Source organism: Colletotrichum scovillei (assembly GCF_011075155.1).
Source record: "Colletotrichum scovillei strain TJNH1 chromosome Unknown Contig00010, whole genome shotgun sequence".
NCBI lineage: Eukaryota > Fungi > Ascomycota > Sordariomycetes > Glomerellales > Glomerellaceae > Colletotrichum > Colletotrichum scovillei.
This window is the reverse complement of record NW_023336268.1, coordinates 2,058,930-2,076,596: the sequence shown is the minus strand read 5'-3', so window position 1 is coordinate 2,076,596 and position 17,667 is coordinate 2,058,930. Positions and strand designations below refer to the sequence as shown.

The 17,667-nt window shown below is 50.7% G+C and overlaps 4 protein-coding genes across 4 annotated transcripts; 1 reads left to right on the top strand and 3 right to left on the bottom strand.

Annotated features, from left to right (window-relative positions):
• Positions 1-476: 476 nt before the first annotated feature.
• Positions 477-2,692, bottom strand: HER10_EVM0002871 (uncharacterized protein; the record flags this gene model as incomplete). Its single annotated transcript, XM_035472564.1, has 7 exons — positions 2,246-2,692; positions 2,044-2,166; positions 1,849-1,970; positions 1,756-1,786; positions 828-1,694; positions 666-753; positions 477-598 (listed from the first exon to the last, which is right to left on the bottom strand). The coding sequence occupies exons 1-7, from the start codon at positions 2,543-2,545 to the stop codon at positions 477-479; spliced, it is 1,653 nt and encodes a 550-aa protein (XP_035327735.1). The 5' UTR covers positions 2,546-2,692.
• A 3,729-nt stretch (positions 2,693-6,421) lies between these two features.
• HER10_EVM0012303 (uncharacterized protein) lies at positions 6,422-8,705 on the bottom strand (the record flags this gene model as incomplete). Its single annotated transcript, XM_035481700.1, has 1 exon — positions 6,422-8,705. Exon 1 carries the CDS (start codon positions 8,630-8,632, stop codon positions 6,422-6,424), a length of 2,211 nt encoding a protein of 736 aa, XP_035328594.1. The 5' UTR covers positions 8,633-8,705.
• A 3,013-nt stretch (positions 8,706-11,718) lies between these two features.
• Positions 11,719-12,938, top strand: HER10_EVM0009729 (uncharacterized protein; the record flags this gene model as incomplete). Its single annotated transcript, XM_035479206.1, has 2 exons — positions 11,719-12,085; positions 12,145-12,938. The coding sequence occupies 2 exons, from the start codon at positions 11,719-11,721 to the stop codon at positions 12,936-12,938; spliced, it is 1,161 nt and encodes a 386-aa protein (XP_035328372.1).
• A 478-nt stretch (positions 12,939-13,416) lies between these two features.
• HER10_EVM0013165 (uncharacterized protein) lies at positions 13,417-15,578 on the bottom strand (the record flags this gene model as incomplete). Its single annotated transcript, XM_035482529.1, has 9 exons — positions 13,417-14,066; positions 14,121-14,310; positions 14,384-14,638; positions 14,694-14,814; positions 14,874-14,946; positions 15,005-15,125; positions 15,198-15,332; positions 15,388-15,437; positions 15,488-15,578. The coding sequence occupies 9 exons, from the start codon at positions 15,576-15,578 to the stop codon at positions 13,417-13,419; spliced, it is 1,686 nt and encodes a 561-aa protein (XP_035328675.1).
• Positions 15,579-17,667: the final 2,089 nt, after the last annotated feature.

The following is a 17,667-nucleotide window of genomic DNA, read 5'->3' as shown; positions in this document are numbered from 1 at the left end:
ATGGGCTTCATAGCCGTTGACAAAGGGATGTTTTGTCCAAAATACACACACGCACACGGAGAAGTTGAGTGGACAAAGATGCCGGCATGGTAGCTTAGCCTCTGTGGCTGCTTTGATTCAGGGGACATTGGGACTGGCCAAACGGAGCACAGACTACGGAATTACCAGCATGATTCAGGGCTAAGAACATAAAGTTAGACCGCACTGATTAGCGAGTATAGGTGGCTACTCGAGCGTAGCACTGCCGAACCCCCACGCACGGTAACCGGTGCATAGTAGAGTTCCGGGTATTTAAGCAACAAAGGCTGGCTGGGAGTGACGGCATCGTCGGGTCACTAGTTCCCAGCCTTTTCGGCAGCTTGCGGTAGTAACTACTGGGGCATTACGTTATTCTGCGCAGTGGCTGTAGTGTTGTCTTTCTGCCTTGAGAGTGGAGAGTGGGCTAGCAAACTTTATGTGTTGTACAAGTGTTGCTCTCATCCTCGAGCGTTGAGAATCTTGTCAATGATGCCAACGGCTTCCAAACACTCTTCATCGCGGAACCTCGGCGCGATAATCTGGACTGCACAAGGTGCACCATGAGTAGCTTCTGGAATGTCTTGAGGTTCAAAGGTTCGAAACATCAGCGCAAGTTTCTAGTTCGGAAGATCGGGGAAGGGTCTTACAATCAGGCATAAAGTCCGCGATGGCCTTTTGTGGTTCAGAGTCTTGCGTCGCGGACGCGGTGCCAAAGGGAATGACCGCCGAAGGGAACTGTTCAATGTTACATCAGCGACCTATGAGAATACTACCAAGGATTTCTAAGCAACGGTTACTTAAACACTCACGTCAATTAAACTCCACATGACTGTATACACGGGGAGGCCAAAGGTATCGTGTGGCACGGCAGTGCAGGATGCCCCAGGAGCCAATATGATGTCGAGGTCGTGTTCTTGCCAAGTTTGACTCCATGCCTGAGCATAAGCCGCGCGAGCCATGTTCAGTCCTGTGAACTGGCTCGGGATGTCCAGCTTCGGGTCGACAGGAAAGTCTCCAGTAGAGAAGGGATGCATTCCTTTGGCGACAGAGGCAACAAAAGGCTCTCCAAAGTCAGCAACAGCTGGCGCTGAAATGCTAAAGTATTGGTACGAGATCCTTGCGCCGAGGGCCGCGCTACGCTTCGCATCCGTTGCAAGATGGACAACTCTGTGTCCAGCTTTCTCGAGAGCGGACGCGGCTTCAGCCAAGGTCCTGCGTACAGGAGGGTGTAGGGTATATTCGGGATCTTCGGGCAAGATCCCGATCGTCAGGGGCTTCGATCGAGGCTCGTCTAGGGCTCTCCAGGAGAGATTGATTGCACTACCGTCGTATCTCCATGGGTTGAGCTTAGTTACGACCTCCATGAGGAGCGACAAGTCGTCGGCGGAGTTGGCCAACGGACCGAGAGCGGGCATCACAGCGGACATCCAATTCATGGGCCATGGAGAGAGAGACTGTCCTGCGAACGGTATGCGATCCACGGTTGGCTTGAAGCCATACACGCCGCAGCAGAAAGCTGGGATGCGTACAGAACCGGCCAGATCGCTACCGATGCCCAGAGGTGATCCGCGAAACGCGACAAGCGCTCCCTCGCCTCCGCTAGAGCCACCAGCTGTCAACTTTGTATTGTGTGGGTTGAGTGTTCGGCCGAAGATGTTGTTCTCGGAATCGCAGGTCTGGACACACTACGTTAGCGAGTATTGTCTAGGGGGTGTTTTGTCTGTGTAGAACGCTGACCATCATCGTTTGTGGAATATTGGTCTTACAACTAGTAGGTTTCCTATCGTCAGATCTGCTTGTTGAAGCAATTCGTTCGCTTAGTCTGCTTACTAGAGAACTGCTCCTGCATCAAGAAGTAGCTTGACAAGGGCAGCGTTGCCTTTGGGACGGTCTTGCTTGAGAAAAGCGACATATCCGACAGACGCGAAGTGCCCATCTACGTGGAGGCTGTCCTAAACGGTGTCAATTGGAATGTTGTTTGCCTCCAGACTCAAAGTCAGAGGCTAGTATGTAGTGGTGTCCTACCTTCAAACTGATTGGCAAGCCGTGGAGCGGACCAACAACTTTACCTGTTTCTCGCAACTGCTTATCGAGCCACCGGGCCCTTTCGATTCCGTCTTCGAAGAAGATCTCGGTGAGACAGGACGTCTGGTGTCCGTCACAAAAAGTCAGCCTGTTGCTTCTGTGCAGCGGACTGTCAGTTGCAAGCAAACGTTCAAATACTCACCAACTGCTGGGCAACGGCTGCTCGCTTGCAGTAAGCAGTAACCACTCTCTCTGCGCTGAGTGTTCCTTGGCGAAGGTGTCTTAAAAGCTCACGGGCTGTGTAATTCTCGGTAATGTTCATTTCGTTGCTGTCGAGAATGCCTGACTTCTTGGCTGCTTGAAGGTCGATGAGGCGGCCCTCCTGTGCCGTGCCGGCGCCGCGAAGCTGTTCTAACTTGGCATTGTCTAAAACCCAGTCCGACGGTATCTTCTTTTTCTGCTCCTCGAAGTGCTTTCGAGCAATTTGTTCCCATTCCGCCATACTTGGCTATCAAAGGGAGGTTGTTGAGGGTCAAGAAAAGGGGCGTTGACGATCTGCAATGAAGTTGGGTTCGAGTCCGGGTGACAGGCCCTCGAGACCTGATTGCAAGAGACATGACGCAGGAGATATATACATGAAGGATTGAAGAACTAAGGAGTATGTTCTACGGAAGTTCTTCTCTCCTCGCTGCTCCTCTTCCTTCGAATCACTCCTCTGCACATCATCTGATAGCGCTGGCGGCGCACTTTATGGCCCAATCGGGATAGCATTACCGCTTGCTGATTGGTCCTACATAAATCCATTCCGACAGCTGCACCAAGATCTCAGCTTCTTTCGGAATTCAAAAACCCATCGGTCTCGCGAGAGCCACCATTTGCCAAGACGAGGGAAGATCCCTCATTCGCTGAGTGAACATTTCAGTATGGTGATGCCTCGACAAGTTCCGCGTTAGGTTCCGAACATTGGACGCGTCCGTCGGAGTCCTCATGAGTTGGAGTGCCCACAAAGAACCAGTCAGCGATTCAGCGTACAGGCCAGCCCGAGTAGAAACACGTGCATTGAAGAACTTCCAGCTCAGGATAGATAGTCGGACCGAGATGGCATTGCGTGTGTTTGTCCCTTGCTTTGATAATAGGGCATGGCACCTACTATAACCAGGGACCAGGTCTAAAGTCTTGTCACACTTGTTGCAATTGGCTTCAGATCTTCAACTTGAGATGGAACAGAGTCTGCGCAAGGCTATCACGCCAGACTTATCGCGTAGAGCATTCCATGTTTGGGGCAGAATTTCCAGAAAAGTCGGGGGGCAATCGCTTTCAAAAGGCTCTAATAACAGGACTTGATGGAGTGACATGATCTACAGTATCCGTGAAGCGTGTTAATGACTCCAGTCTGGTCAAGCGGGTTTACTCCGTGAACCCACCAAAGACAGGCGAGACCGCACCAAACTGACCGCGATTATCTAAGCAGCATCCACAAAGTAAGGGAACAGAGGAAATAACGAATTCTACATAATAGTGCTGCACAATTCAACAACCGCGGTCTACGTATGGAGTCATTAACCACATTGGGTAAGTGTAGCCGCCATCCCAAGTGGATAAATTAGATTACTTTTCAAAACTTGTCCCATAACAAAAGTACTACGCTGGATGTTAACCTGGCACGTGCCTGGATGCATTACAGCCAGAAAACTGAACATGGACCAAGCCACGGCTTTCAGTGTACTTGATGGCGCTCTTGAAATCTTCAAGCTGTTCGGAGGCTCGGTCTGCTGACCTCGTGTTGCCTGACTCAAAACGCCCTTAGGATCTTGTGCGACGAGTCTTGAATAAGCCGCAGTGGATGGTGGCCCTGAGTCCCACTACGATGCTGTTTAGGTAGATGGAGTCAACATGAGCAAAAGTTTGACCGCCCACATAATTCCACTCTCCCTATTTTGGCTGGGTCATTGCACAAAAATGTTGTAAAATCATGGATCAAATCTCTAATATTGAAGAAATCTCTCTCAATCTCTTCAGCTTTTTAGCTTTTAAGTCCCGTACGAGAGCTATGATATTCAGCCGCCTTGTTCAAGGAAGGCGGACACAAAAAAGAACACATCTCCTCTTCCAGAATCGAACTAGAGACCTTTCGATGGATGTGGATATACCATTACAGTCGAACGTGATGAACCAACTACACCAAGAGGAGGCTGTGGAGTGAGGGGACTGTTGTTCGCTCTTATTCCAATGCGTCCTGGCGCCGACCAAGCTGCCGTGTTCTCGCGGTAATTGCAATAACTTGAGAAAAATCACTTCGGAAACTGCTGTTATGGCACACACTCTCGAACTGGAAGAGTTAGACGAAGTAACCAACTTGAAGGAGATCACAAATTAAGTGCGGTGATCCATCTTCAGAGGCCTCTTTGTAGACTTACCTCCAGCACCGCCTCACGTGTACTTTTGTAATATAATCTCTACAAGCCTCTAAGTGCCTTGCGCTTGAATATTGATTGAAAGTTATTCGCTGAGTGCTGTCGAAGTTTTTCTTCAAAGCACAGTTGTAGAGGTTCGTGTGTCTTCTTCAAGTAAACCGACACAATGGCTTTGACTTTCGCCATGAAAACACAGTTGGCACGGGTCTGGTGACATTGAACGTCACTTCCATAGAGACTGGAAGAACTGGGTTTCCTCCATTGACATAAGTTCGGATTGCGACTTGGGTGGTCACAAGTCTAAAAACGTAGTACCGTTGGCCAAATCTAGGAGCAATACAATCATTCACTCATACATAAATTCAAATGCTCGAACGTCATTCTACAGAACCAAGTGCACGTCGATGGGTTTTCCCAATTATGAAGTCAGCCGATATGCTGCATGATAGCGATAGGTGAAGTTGTTAGCCGCACACATTATGTCAATGTGACCCAACTTCAGTGAAAGATATCTAAGATCGAGGGATATTTGCCCAGAACTCTCAGTCTAGAAACTAAAACGCACGCCCAATCTCGTAAAAATGGATGGGGGGTTGTTCCGCATTGAAGGATCTGCTTACCGGGTAACTATACTGATTCGGGCGTTACGAAGCTGCTGCCTAGAGTTAGCCAAGGACCAGGCGTTCAACTACATTAACACTCCGCGCATGGTGGAACCCAAGCTTTCTCTTATACCTGGAAGTGGCAGGTCTTCGGGGACCTTCTTACAGATATCGGCGACCTCAGCATACTTGACGATTCGCATTCGAGCGGTGACGCTGACGGCTTCAACTTGCACTACTGCTGCGATATGCTGACGGGCTTGCATCAAGTCAGACTCTGGCAACGATTGCGCAATTGAGCGTCTCGTACCTATATCCTAGTAACTTTCGCTCATCGCAAGGCACATCACATACTTCTGTTTGGTGGCAAATTGTTGAACGAGGATCAAGGCTTTATTGGTAAACGTAAGGCGACTCCTATGATGCTGCCTAGAGGGGAGAAGACGGGCGTCATGATGTATTGAGTAACCTCGGCCGTTCCAATCATGGTATAATTCAGCTCTAGATACTTATCTTTGAGTGGAATTATAAAAGTGTAGCTTGTGCCCTAGAGGCGGATTTGTACTCAACCAAGCTCACGCAGACTTAACTTTCTCGGTGATTCGCGAACAGTTCTCAAAATCGACATTCTCAAAAGAGTAAGTAATTCATACAGAAAGCAACGTGACTTGTTCTTACAAACACCAAGATTGACATGGACTTCAGCGAAAATGCGCTTCTCCTTCATCTCCGTCATCGCCATCGTCGCAGCACTGGCTGAAGCGCAACAATGCACACCCGGCCGCTACCAGTGCAGGTGAGTCTCATAGTCTCCTGAGTCCATACTCCGGATGCCCAGCAATATCACGAGCTAATCACTTGATATAGATCAAATGTGTTTCCCGCGGTCTGTGACGCCTCTGGCAACTGGGTCGTTCTACAGCGTTGCCCGAACAATTGGCGCTGCATCGAGAACAACGGCAGCGTAACCTGTTCCCCGTAGCTCACTATGTCTTGGAGCATAAAACTTGAGCTTGTGTCGATTAGCAGCTCCATGACAAAGGCCTCGTTAAAAGGCGATGACACGCGAGGAGTATTGATATGACACTGCGTACTAGCATATCGAGGATGGGTGCATCGGATTTCTAGTCCGTAATCTTCCTAAAGTCCATAGTTGCGGCAAATACAAATCAGGAAACCCTACTTCATCTCCATGCCCTCATCACTTTGATCAATTCCCCTGGTTGAAATACATTGAACAGGAGACAACAAATAACAAGTGAGATGGGTATCGAGTAGTGACCTTGTGCAGGAGCTCACGGAAGTCACTAACCTCCTAATGATGCATAAAGCAATGGCATCTTCGTCGAGGGTTAGTAGTACTTATCTATGAGAGCCTCTTCTCAACGCAGGATGCCATGGGAAAACTACCGACCGACGGGAGTGGTTCTGGAAGAAACAAAGCCCATTCACCCAACGTTCAATAAGTAGCTTAGGCCCAGGCTCGTCTTGAAAGCCTATCGATTCCAAGTTGTCTCCGTGTACCTCAATTGACACGTGTTTGTCAATGTCGTTTGGATACAGGTTCTCTGAAGACTCCTTCATCGGCTTAGAGGAGGTGAAAATGTAGACAGGCTTGGATAAGCTCCCAATCTCCACTTCATCGTCATCATCTTCTTGCGTTCCACTTTCTCCTGAGTCGCTTGCATCATCATTGTCGCTGTCAGTGAAGAAACCGACGTAGGCATCTTCATCTTGGAAGCAGTCATCTTCATCTTCATCTTCATCCTTATCCTCATCATATCCCTCTTCTTCAAGATCTTCCAGCACGAAGATTCCAGTATAATTGAACTGCTGGTGATCAAGCAGACCACCGAGCACCAGTGGCTTCTGCGCGTCCATTGCAGCCACAACCATCTTGGCCATCGTCCACATGTACTTTCCGGAAAAGAAATCCTTCTTCTTGGGTCGCATGTTCGCTTCAAGAAACTCTTCTAGCTTTTGCACGAGTGTGTCATATTCAAGCTCGTGGAAGGCATCTCGCAGCTCGGCAAGCCGCCTGGCGATATGTGTTCGGCGTCTCCAGTGGCTATGGTGTATTCGGTTCTCTGAAGCTGGAAGAGCGAATTGCTCCGTGGGTAAGGTGCGATAGAGCTTCCAGATATGGCCAGAAGTCTTCAACCCCTCTTCAGTCAGCTGAACGTTGATGAATCGGCAACCGTTGTTGTAAAAAAGAGGACGTCTCAGCACAGGTGGACAGAAATTAGCAAAGGACTGCTCTGCGATGAAGTCGGCGACTGTTTGACCCCGACATCTCGCCAAAAGACGGCTCCCCTTTCCTCCACAGGCGTTTTCCATGATCTCTCCATTTAAGAGATAAAGTGCGAGCATAGACAGGCTCATGCTGTGGGATCCTTGCCGCAAGATGGCATCATCTAGCCTGATGGAGTACTGGCAGCAATTTGCGACTATGGCCAATCTGTCGTGGCAAAATTTGCTGCCGCGGGACTCAATATCCTTTATGATCCTCGGCGACTGTGACCAGCGGGTCGACAATTGTCCACCGGGTATGGCCTCCCGTAATAGGAACTCGTAATTGGGAGCTGTTTTAAGAATCCGTTCGGCAACACCGGACAGACCGGGAATACCGTCATTCCGCTCAGCAATTATGCAGGCTTTGCATAGCTTTGTGGATTCCGTCTGGAACTTTCGGGATGAGATCGATATGTCGCCCACTACGTTACCGAAAATTTTCTCGTTCTTTGTCTTCTCCCTGAATATTTCACCATCTTCTGGATGAGGGATGAGTAGTGTCATTTGTCCATCGCAACGATAGTTTTCCTGGAAAGTCCAGGCTCTTGTCCACCAAAGATCGGAGGTTATGGCGTCGAGAAGGGACAATGCTCTACGAAGCCTTTCCAGGGCGCTCTCTGCGAAGGAACTTAAGCGGAACTCTCCAGAAGCATGTTTTGACACAAAATTGCCCTGGAGAACGTCTGCGAGAAGGCAAAGCTCTTCGTGCGATTCGATCGGTCGCGCTAGCAGAGCAATGGGGTGATTGCTCAGCTTGTAGACCATATCCATTGCCTGCATACCCCGAGTCTTCTCTGGGCCCGGCTCCTGGCAGATGCAGTGCATATCTATCCATACGTATTGCAGGCCAGGCTGGGCTTTCAGGTATCGCCGTATGCGGTCGAAGACCCGGTTGCGGACCCCAGAAGGTTCGCGTTTCCCATTAGAGAGTTGTACTAGATGGTGGCCGGCTGTAGAATCCTCGTATGGCTCGGAAGCTCCCCATGTCCAAGACACAGCTACATAGTCCAGGTCTTTGATGGCATTCAGGCCGCTTTTGCGGAGCCACACAGGGCGATCATCTTCAGATGCTGAATCGCGGGTTTGTGGGGGGCGTTTTCGGTCTCGGGTTTTATCAAGATACAGACAGTCGAGGTTTTGGATGAAATGAAGTGATTTCGATTGCTCGATAGTAGCGGTCTGGATCTCGAGGAGCTGGCGGACTAGGGACTGCCCACCAGCCGACTGTATCGAAGATAATGGTTGGTCCTGATCGTCCACATCTATTCGTGGCTCCGCCATGGTAACTGCTGTATTACAAATGCTCTCTCTCAGAGCCAGCCCAACAGTCGTTGACGAGTTCCAGTCCGTCGTCATTCGGCCGAGTGGGATGGATGGAATAGGGAGAGTCTCCGATAGCGCGACGCGTCAACGTTGGGCCTTTGAGCGTCCGCCGCCAGTGATGATCGACGGAGCGGAGGCTACGGAGCGCATGATGGTGTGGCTTAGGTGCCGGGTACGTAGTCTGTTTGTGTTCCCACTTCCCGTTGAATCCCTGTATTTTGCACCTTGTTACTCTAAATTCTTGACTCTTGACAATGCGCCAACGTTCGGTGTTTTCGGGGGCTATGCAAACCAACTGTTGGTTCCGTCAGTACGGATACGTCACGAAGACTTCTCTAGTTGACTGGATCAGTCATCACTCGTTGGGATGTTCCCGATCTGGATCTTTGTCCCAGTGGACAGAGTCGTAGCAGAGGCAGAGGCTCTGTTGAGTGAGAACGGGGTGATCTTTTTGCCAAGTTGCCAAGCAAAGTGTCCAGCCCTTGAAGGCTTAGCGTCCCCCAATTCCGTCCAGACCTGACTCTTTGCCTTGGGGTCGTCTGCTTCCCCTGCCGGATTCTCTGAGAGAAATTTTCAGGCGCACATTTGGATGGTCGGCGCAAAAATCTCATGGACGGGTCATTTCTCTTCCAGCAGTCTGTATCACTTCTACCGAAAAACTAGTCCACTACACCTGCAGGTGATGAACTGGGTACCGGTACGACTATTCGCATCCGTACAGTCCGTACATAGTAGACCGGGCTGTAGAGCTAGACTGTAGGATTGTATAAAAATGGGGTTTTCTGTAACGCAATCACTGGATTAGGGATCGTGATTGCGCGTTCCAGGTCCCTCCGTGGAAAAAGTCTAACTTCTTAGCAGCTCGTCGGTCAAGGTGCACTGCATGTGGGCGAGGCCGGGTTCGTCCATAGTCCAAGCCCCGTCGAAAGCCTCCCGCTTCCCTTCCGAATATGCTTGTATCTCAATTTCGAGGAAGCCAATCGGCAGTTGCCCAACTTGCGTGGAGAGCTGACGATTTGGGAGCACCTCATTTGCCATTGAATGGAATGTTGTGTTCCTCACCCACCAACCGTGCATACCGACTGATCGGCTATCGTCAACTACCAGACAAGATGGAAAAGGCCACCTCGGGTGTGCGCAAGGGACTTGCAACATGGCATGTAGAAGGTTTAGATGACGAGTCAACGGTTCAGCTGACATTTGCATGAGGTTCATTGGCCGTTTGCCCACCAGGTGCTTCGCCAGCACGGCCTCGACCCAGGGTATCGCTGGGATGCTGGTAGTTCAATCCATCATTGATCCCTCATTGGGCACTAGAATCAAGGTCTCTGCGAGTGTACGCGCGTGCAGGAAACATGCAAACTTGACTGCCATCCGGTACTTCGAACCGGATGGTCGGTGTTGAGATGGGACGAAACAAGACACTGGGTAAGTGTGTTCTGTTTGCGACCTTTTCCAACCACCTGGAGCTTCCCGGCGTTCGCGATCTCATCACGGCATCAAAATGGATGCGAACCCAGAAAATCTTGAACTATCGTAATGCCGGATCCTGAAAGCCTCGGCCTTCTATTCCGCTTCCTTAACTTGAGCGTGCCAAGTAGCCAAGAGTCTGGAGACCCCGAGGAAATCAGGGTGAATTCGAAGGCAACATTGACTGTGTTGGGAACTGGAATGCTTGCTGTTAGTGTTATTGCTGGCAAATGTGCAGCTGGTCTATCCGACCCCCCGCAACCCGTGCTGAGCCACTTAAGACTTCTGCTGCGTGTTAAAACACCGCAATCTACAACCACGGTACCACCTGCGTCAAACATAGACCTCGGCTGGCCTTTCTAAAAGAAATTCTACCTGTGGTCCGGGCACAGAATCCTCTTCGATGCAAGGCATTCTTTTTCGCATGCGGAATAAGCTCATTGGGCAGATAGTTTGAACCCCATTGATGTTCACAGTTTAACGTGACGGATGTTAAAGGCATCAGGGGGGTTAGGGGAAAACAACCCGAAGACGGGAAGCCCATGCTGCGTCGAAGTCTATTTTTACAGCGTCAGTTAAACAACACGCCGGCGTTGATTGGACAATGGCTTTGTGTGGACGCGCCTCGACGGCGGCTTTGGTCCAAGGGCGGGGAGAATTTGCTTCGGCATGTGGGAGGACGGCTCCGTCGACGGGCCAGGACAACGCAGAAAAGGAGGCTTAAACGGCGGCCCCGACTCCACTGTCTCCCGAAAGCTTGCGCGTAGGGCCACGTCCGGATGCTTAGACTGAGCAGACCGGGGACCCTCCGGTCACTGAGTGACTGAGGAACCGGGATGAAAGGGAGAGAAAAATTAGACTATGTGGAGATGAGCCCGGGGCTGATTTGTTATGCCCACGACGTCACTGGCCACTACACCCAAACGGTAGAGATTAAGCCCCTGCCAAGGCGTTGTACCTAGAAGCAATTGACGATGTGAGCATGGCCTTTGCTCCAGAGAGAGTAAGGGGCAAAGGGGGCAACGTACTCGTAGTCGTCGTCCACACACACTACCATCCCACCTACCGCTGCGCCGGTCATACTACCGAGGCTGCTATGACCCCACAGAAGAAGATGTTGACGTTGGCTGGGCCTGATATTGGGCTACCGGGGTGGCTTTTCTCTACGCTAACTCCGTAGCCGCAACGGGCAGCCCACGCAATCGAAAGCCTCCCGGGGCCACCGTCCACGTCTCCCGAGTCAACGAGGCTTGGTACGGTGATGGCGATATGACTTGAGCTCCACAGTTTGTACTCATGCGACGAACTGCCATCATGGCTATGGCACTGACGCGGTTCGTGGGGGAGGGAGGTTGATGTTGACCGTAGATCAGAATGTCATCTAGTCGAGTATAATAACCCAAGGTCGAAGCCACCGAGAAACCAGAAAGAAGCTCTTCACCAGCATTACATTCACTCTTCACCAACACACCTTTCGCTTTCACTTCCAACAATACCCTCTTGTTCACTTCGACAAATCGTATAAACACCTTCTTTAACAAAGCTTTCCATCCTCAGCTCTCACAACCACCACAATGCGTTTCTCAACCGTCGCTTCCGGCCTCGCCCTCCTCTCCGGCGCCGTTGCCCACCCCGGCCACGACCTCACCGAGGAGATTGCTGAGCGCCGCGCTTTCTTGAGCACCATCAAGCGCTCCAACCTTGCCCACTGCGCCGATAAGCTCGCCGCTCGCGGTGTCACCGCCCGCAACGTCGCCCGCCGCTCCGCTCAGCTTAACCAGGCCCGCCAGAAGCGCAACATCAAGCGCGATGCTGACACCGTCCTCGCCGAGAGCCACAACTCTACCGACCTCGGCTACACCCTGAACACCGACGCCGCCACTCTCTTCTCCGGCAACAACTCTTGCGTCTTGACCCCTGAGGTTACCCAGGGCCCTTACTGTAAGTCATCTCTCTCTTGAAGCCTACATCTCTTACCAGCCACTAACGATTCCTTGCAGACGTCTCTGGCGAGTATGTCCGCCGCAACATCATCGAGGAGCAGGAGGGTGTCGACATCGTTCTTGACTACCAGGTCATCGACGTTGACACTTGCGAGCCCGTCCCCAACGTCTACCTCGAGATGTGGCACTGCAACTCCACTGGTGTCTACTCCGGCATCGTCGCCTCCGGCAACGGTGACTCCTCCGACGAGACCAACATCGACAAGACCTGGCTCCGCGGTATCCAGGAGACCGACTCCGACGGTGTCGCTCAGTTCGAGTCCATCTTCCCCGGTCACTACACCTCCCGTGCCACCCACATCCACTTGATGGTCCACCAGAATGCTACTCTCTACTCCAACAACACCCTCGGCAACGTTATTACTGCCTCCCACGTCGGCCAGACCTTCTTCGACCAGGACCTCATCTCTGCCGTCGAGGCCTTCGCCCCCTACAACACCAACACCCAGGAGCTCACCACCAACGCTGACGACTCTATCCTGAGCGAGGAGGCTGCCACCGATGGCGTCGACCCCGTCATGGAGTACACCCTTCTCGGCGACAGCATCACTGACGGTCTCTTCGCTTGGATGGCCTTCGGTATCAACACCACTCAGGCCCAGACCATCACCCCCGCTGCTTCTCTCTACGCTGAGGGTGGTGTTGCCAACTCCAACTCTGGCGGCGGTGCTGGCGGTGCCGGTGGCTCCCCCCCCAACGGCACTGCTCCCGGCGGCGCTCCCGGTGCCTCTTCTTCTTCCGTTGCCACCACTTCCGCTGCCGCCTCTACTGATGCCGCTTCCTCTTGCTAAGCGTATCATCACCTACTTGGAAAATTTGATCGATCGAGTCGCGAACATGCATAAGTAAGCGTTGCGCTGCAGTTGCCCACAGAGATTTTCTCGGGGCATTGGTTGTCTTGGAAATTGCATATAGAAACGGCGTTGTTGTTTAGCTCCTGTATATCCCAAAACATCTTTGTACATTCATACCAATCAAACCATTTCATTGCTGGTAAACAGATCCCATTGTCTTTCACTGTGACGCCGCCATTCATTTAGACATCTTCTGGGCTCTCTTTAAGCATCCTCACAAAGCTGCCCCTTAACCTTGACCAAGGTCTAACTACTTCAAATGCCGCTGCCTCGAAGTGACTAGATATCCTCAACCGTAACTTCTACTAGATAGGCTCAATGTGACAAAGATAGTTTGCCAAGTGTTTATTTGGATATCGATCTGCTGTGCTACACTGATACTACAGGGCTTTTCTTGAGCATTATATCAATTCACTCAAGCGGTAGGAGTAGGCAAGCAGGAGCAAGCCGAGCTCACACGCGAGATGACATTGGTCGGGCATGCCTCAGAGGCATAAGCAGGTACCACTGTAACATCGGCAATGACAGTCTTTGTGAACTCGCCACAGAACTTCTGGCTTTCCTCCAACCGTCCCGGAACACTGGAGGCTCTGAGAGCACGCAGGCAGTTGTCTGCGTTGCATGTCTTGGGCTTGCAAGCCTCCTTCTTCGTCATCTTTACCAAGTACGCTCCGCGTTCGATCGTATTGACGAAGATGAAGCCCGACTTGAAGTAGGCGTAGGATGACCATGTGCCAGAGAACTGGATGGCTCCGCCCCCTGGAAGGGAATCATCCTCGGGGTAGATGTCAAAGTACGCAATCTCGCAGACGCTTCCTCCCGTGGGATCTTGGGGTACGGATGAGACGTCCCACACTCTGACACCGGCGCCGTAGTTGGATTGAACGAGAAGATCGCCGACGACGTATTGGTTGTGGTCGATTCCCTTCACGGTGTGCTTGAAGAGACCGGTCTGTTTGGGAGACTCGAGAGACCTGATGTCCCAAATGTACGTGACGGGATATCCATCAGCGGCAGGGCCGGCCAGATCATCCTCATCGTACTCGTCATCCATAAAGAGCCACTCTGTTGATAGTTCAGCCACGGATCTCCGTCAGTTCGCGGTTCGAAGCGTCTCACCTTGCCAGTTTACGTCGTTAACCCAACCTTGGTGTGTGAACGTTGCGCCCTCGTAGCTCGTGCGGGAAATTATCTTGGAGTTCTTCTTGTCGGAAACATCGTAGATAGTCAATGTGTCCTCGTTGTAGCCATAGCAGATATCGCGGCCTTGATATTTGGCATCAGGACCTCTGTAGATGAGGCATTGCGCCTATGCTCAATCATGTCAGCTTACATGAACACAGTTACTTAGAGGCTTGCAGCTGGGCAGGGGCTTGACATACATCGTGGACATATCCGTCCTGGCCATCGCAGCCAAGGGCAACGGGATTGCTAGGGTCCTCAAGACTGATGAAGTGCAGGCCACCCATGCAGCCCTCCGCACGAGGCTGAACACCGACAGCAACAGCGTACTTGGCCTCCTCATTGACGACAACGTTATGACTGCGGCCCAGTGGGAGAGATTCGATGAAGTGGCCGGTCAAGTCATTCTCATTAGTGAACAGAATGGGTGCTTCGGTGGGATCGATATCCAAGAGCTAGTATGACAAGTTAACAATTATAGTCGCCGATGTGATTTGGGGGAAGCCTCACCTTCGTCATGTCAAAGATCTGTATACCATGGCCCTCAAGCTCAGAGCCGATGAGCATGTAGTTGTGATACGGGCGGATTTCATGCCAGTATGCTCTATTGCCGACGGGCGAGTACGTTGGCCTGAAAGGGTACAGAGTTAGTCAAGTTATTCTTCCCTTTGCTCAAGTAGAAGGTCTCACAGGAATCCAAGGTTGAGCATCTTGCCCTCAGGCAGGATTTCGATAAATGCACATCCGTCAAACATGCCGCTGACTTTAACCAAAGAGTTAGCGAACTGATTGGTTGATGTTTGGTCATCGATCTTCCTCACCGATGAACTCGCGGCCAGATTCAGGATCAGTCCATCCCCATGAAGAGCTTCCGCTCTTCCCACGGTAATCGGCATTTGGCGAGCCCAGTTCGGCGTGATTAATGAAGTCATAGAGATCCATCTAAATCAACAGATCGTCAATAAGACCGTCGCGCAAAAATGGCCCGTTAAAATCATCGTGAGATAAAATTACATTTTTGCATCTAAAATTGTGCAATGGGCTGTCAGGAAGGGCCTCGGCATAGCCATCGACGCACTTGGTGTAGCCTAGCCTGGGCCATTGAGATGAGTTCATGAGGCCGACAGCTTCTTCAGCTTCCCAGTGTGCCTGGACCAGTGTTAGCTTCATGTTTGCGGTCGCCTCACTTTGGCCGATTGATTACAATTTTCGCGGACATGAGTCTATCGTGGATGACACCGGAGTCATAGAGCTCTATATGAAGTCAGTAAGGCCATCGATACTTTAAGATTCATGTGTCCTACCGGCAGCACGAGCCTCATCCTTGGGGAGCTCTCTTCCATGAACCACAACCGCCGTCAGAGCGATAGCTCCGATAACTGAGCTAGACAGCATGATGCTCAACCACAACTCGTCGTTACTATTGTGACTTGGTTGCGGCTACGATGAGGCTCTTCGAAGGTTCAGGGTCAAGGATACTGAGAGATTGCCCTAGGGACCGACCATTTCAGACCGATCGCGGCGGATTCTGAATGCGACGTAGACTCATTATATACTCGTTGAACTCCCAGCCCCGTGACATCACACATTGACCATAGGTCTCTCTCATGTTTCCCAAACAGGCAGGAAATGAACATCTTGGCAGACAGCGGTGTCGGCAAGTCTCCAAAGACAGTGCCATTGAGACCATTGTCTATCTCCGTGTCCGAGTTGGCAACTCCTGACATGAAAAAATCTCGTTTTTGTCATGGTAAGTACCCCGCCTTCAATCGGTCTAGAGGTCTTGATCCAGTATGGATCTGGAAGGAGACAAGACATTTAGGTGGTCAAGCCAAGACGGCCAAGCTTTCTAGATAAGCACAAGTCACCCCCGCCGGAAACCGAATGTAACGCTGCGGAACATGCTGTTGGAAATGGAAACCCCAATCGTTAATATCACTCCAATACCAAGACAACGTCCAGGCAAAGATCTTTTTGAGGCTCGGCAATGCTCCAGGAAATGTTGATAGCTCCCACAACGCCGTTAAATCTAAATGTTCTTATGGCTGGTAGGGGTTCGGACTTGGAGACCTTCATCAAAGCGACGAGTTCTCCACTTCGGTACTAGGATCCTAGTTTTTTGTGCTCATTATATCAATTATAAACCGATGATTGATTATGGATGTGTATTCTATAACACAAAGTGATGAGTTTCTGGTCTAGAACTGCGCAAGTGTGGTAGAATGATTGGACAGTCCCAGTAGAGGACACAAGGTTCTCCCGACTCACACACTGACTACGGAGCTCGCAGTACTGAACAAACAGTGCAAGTTACTTGGCGGTCATTAATAAAAGACCATAGTTTAGCACCAGGCAGCAAGCTACAGATGATTGGGCTACAAATTGAGTCAGCTCTTTTCACAAAACATCAAAAGTCATCATCTCTTCAGATCTAAGGTAAATTCTGATTATTATGTCACGTCAGAGGGCAGCTCATGGCTCGAAACTTAGAAACAGATAACAAACGAAACACCACTATGCTGATAATCCTTTTCTGACGACCTCATGTAGCACCCTCGCTGAATGGCTGAACGACACGATAGTATCCCCAGAGTGCCAGCATTCACATCGAATATAATTGAGAAGGATGTACGTACTATACACAAACTACGCGTAAAGATCATGTCTCTAGCGCGCCCGACGTTCCAAACCTTCTTACAAATAGTGTAATGAGATGGGTCAAAGTTTAGCTCATAGCCTACGTAGGTTTAATGAAAGAGTGCTAGAAAGCTAAACGAATCTAATCAAGACCCGGTCCTGAAAAGCTGGCCTGAAAATGCCAAGCCTAATCTTCATTTCACGAATAGTTTCACATCCATATTTTCTCAACAGATATCCTCTTGGACTTAAGTAAGTTCTATGGCGACCTCGTCAGGTCGCCCCCAAAAGTCGAGCGGGCGTCCGCGTCGCAAACGCTGTTGCAGATGGGGCATTCTAGTCTTCGTGGACCCTTAAAACCAGCACTCCAGATGCAGCCTCTCTTCTAGAAGCACTGGCCACATTCCACGCCGACTCAGTGTTTCAGAGCGGACTTTGAGATGTCGCCCGAAGTCGAATGTGGAAGTTTGACTATGATGGGATGAAATCCCAAATGTTTGGGAAATTTCTAAATCTGATATCCAATGGGCAAACAGCCTGGGACCAATACTACAACGGCTTTCTCCGAGAATACCACACATGATGGGATGATCATTAGCCCTGGGGCAGCGGCACTGGGGAGACAAAGTCCGAGACCGAGCTCAGCAAATGTGGATTTGGATCGAAAATCGTTAGTCAACGAAGCTAACTTTGCAGTCGTGAACGATTCATGTGGCTGTTCGCTTATTTGATTGATGTATCTTTAACTTTAGTTTCACAAAAGTGTGTACATCTGTCGTACAGGCTGTGTCATAATTCGTCCGCAAGCCACCTAATCACACGGAGCGACTCCATCACGCTCTGGTGC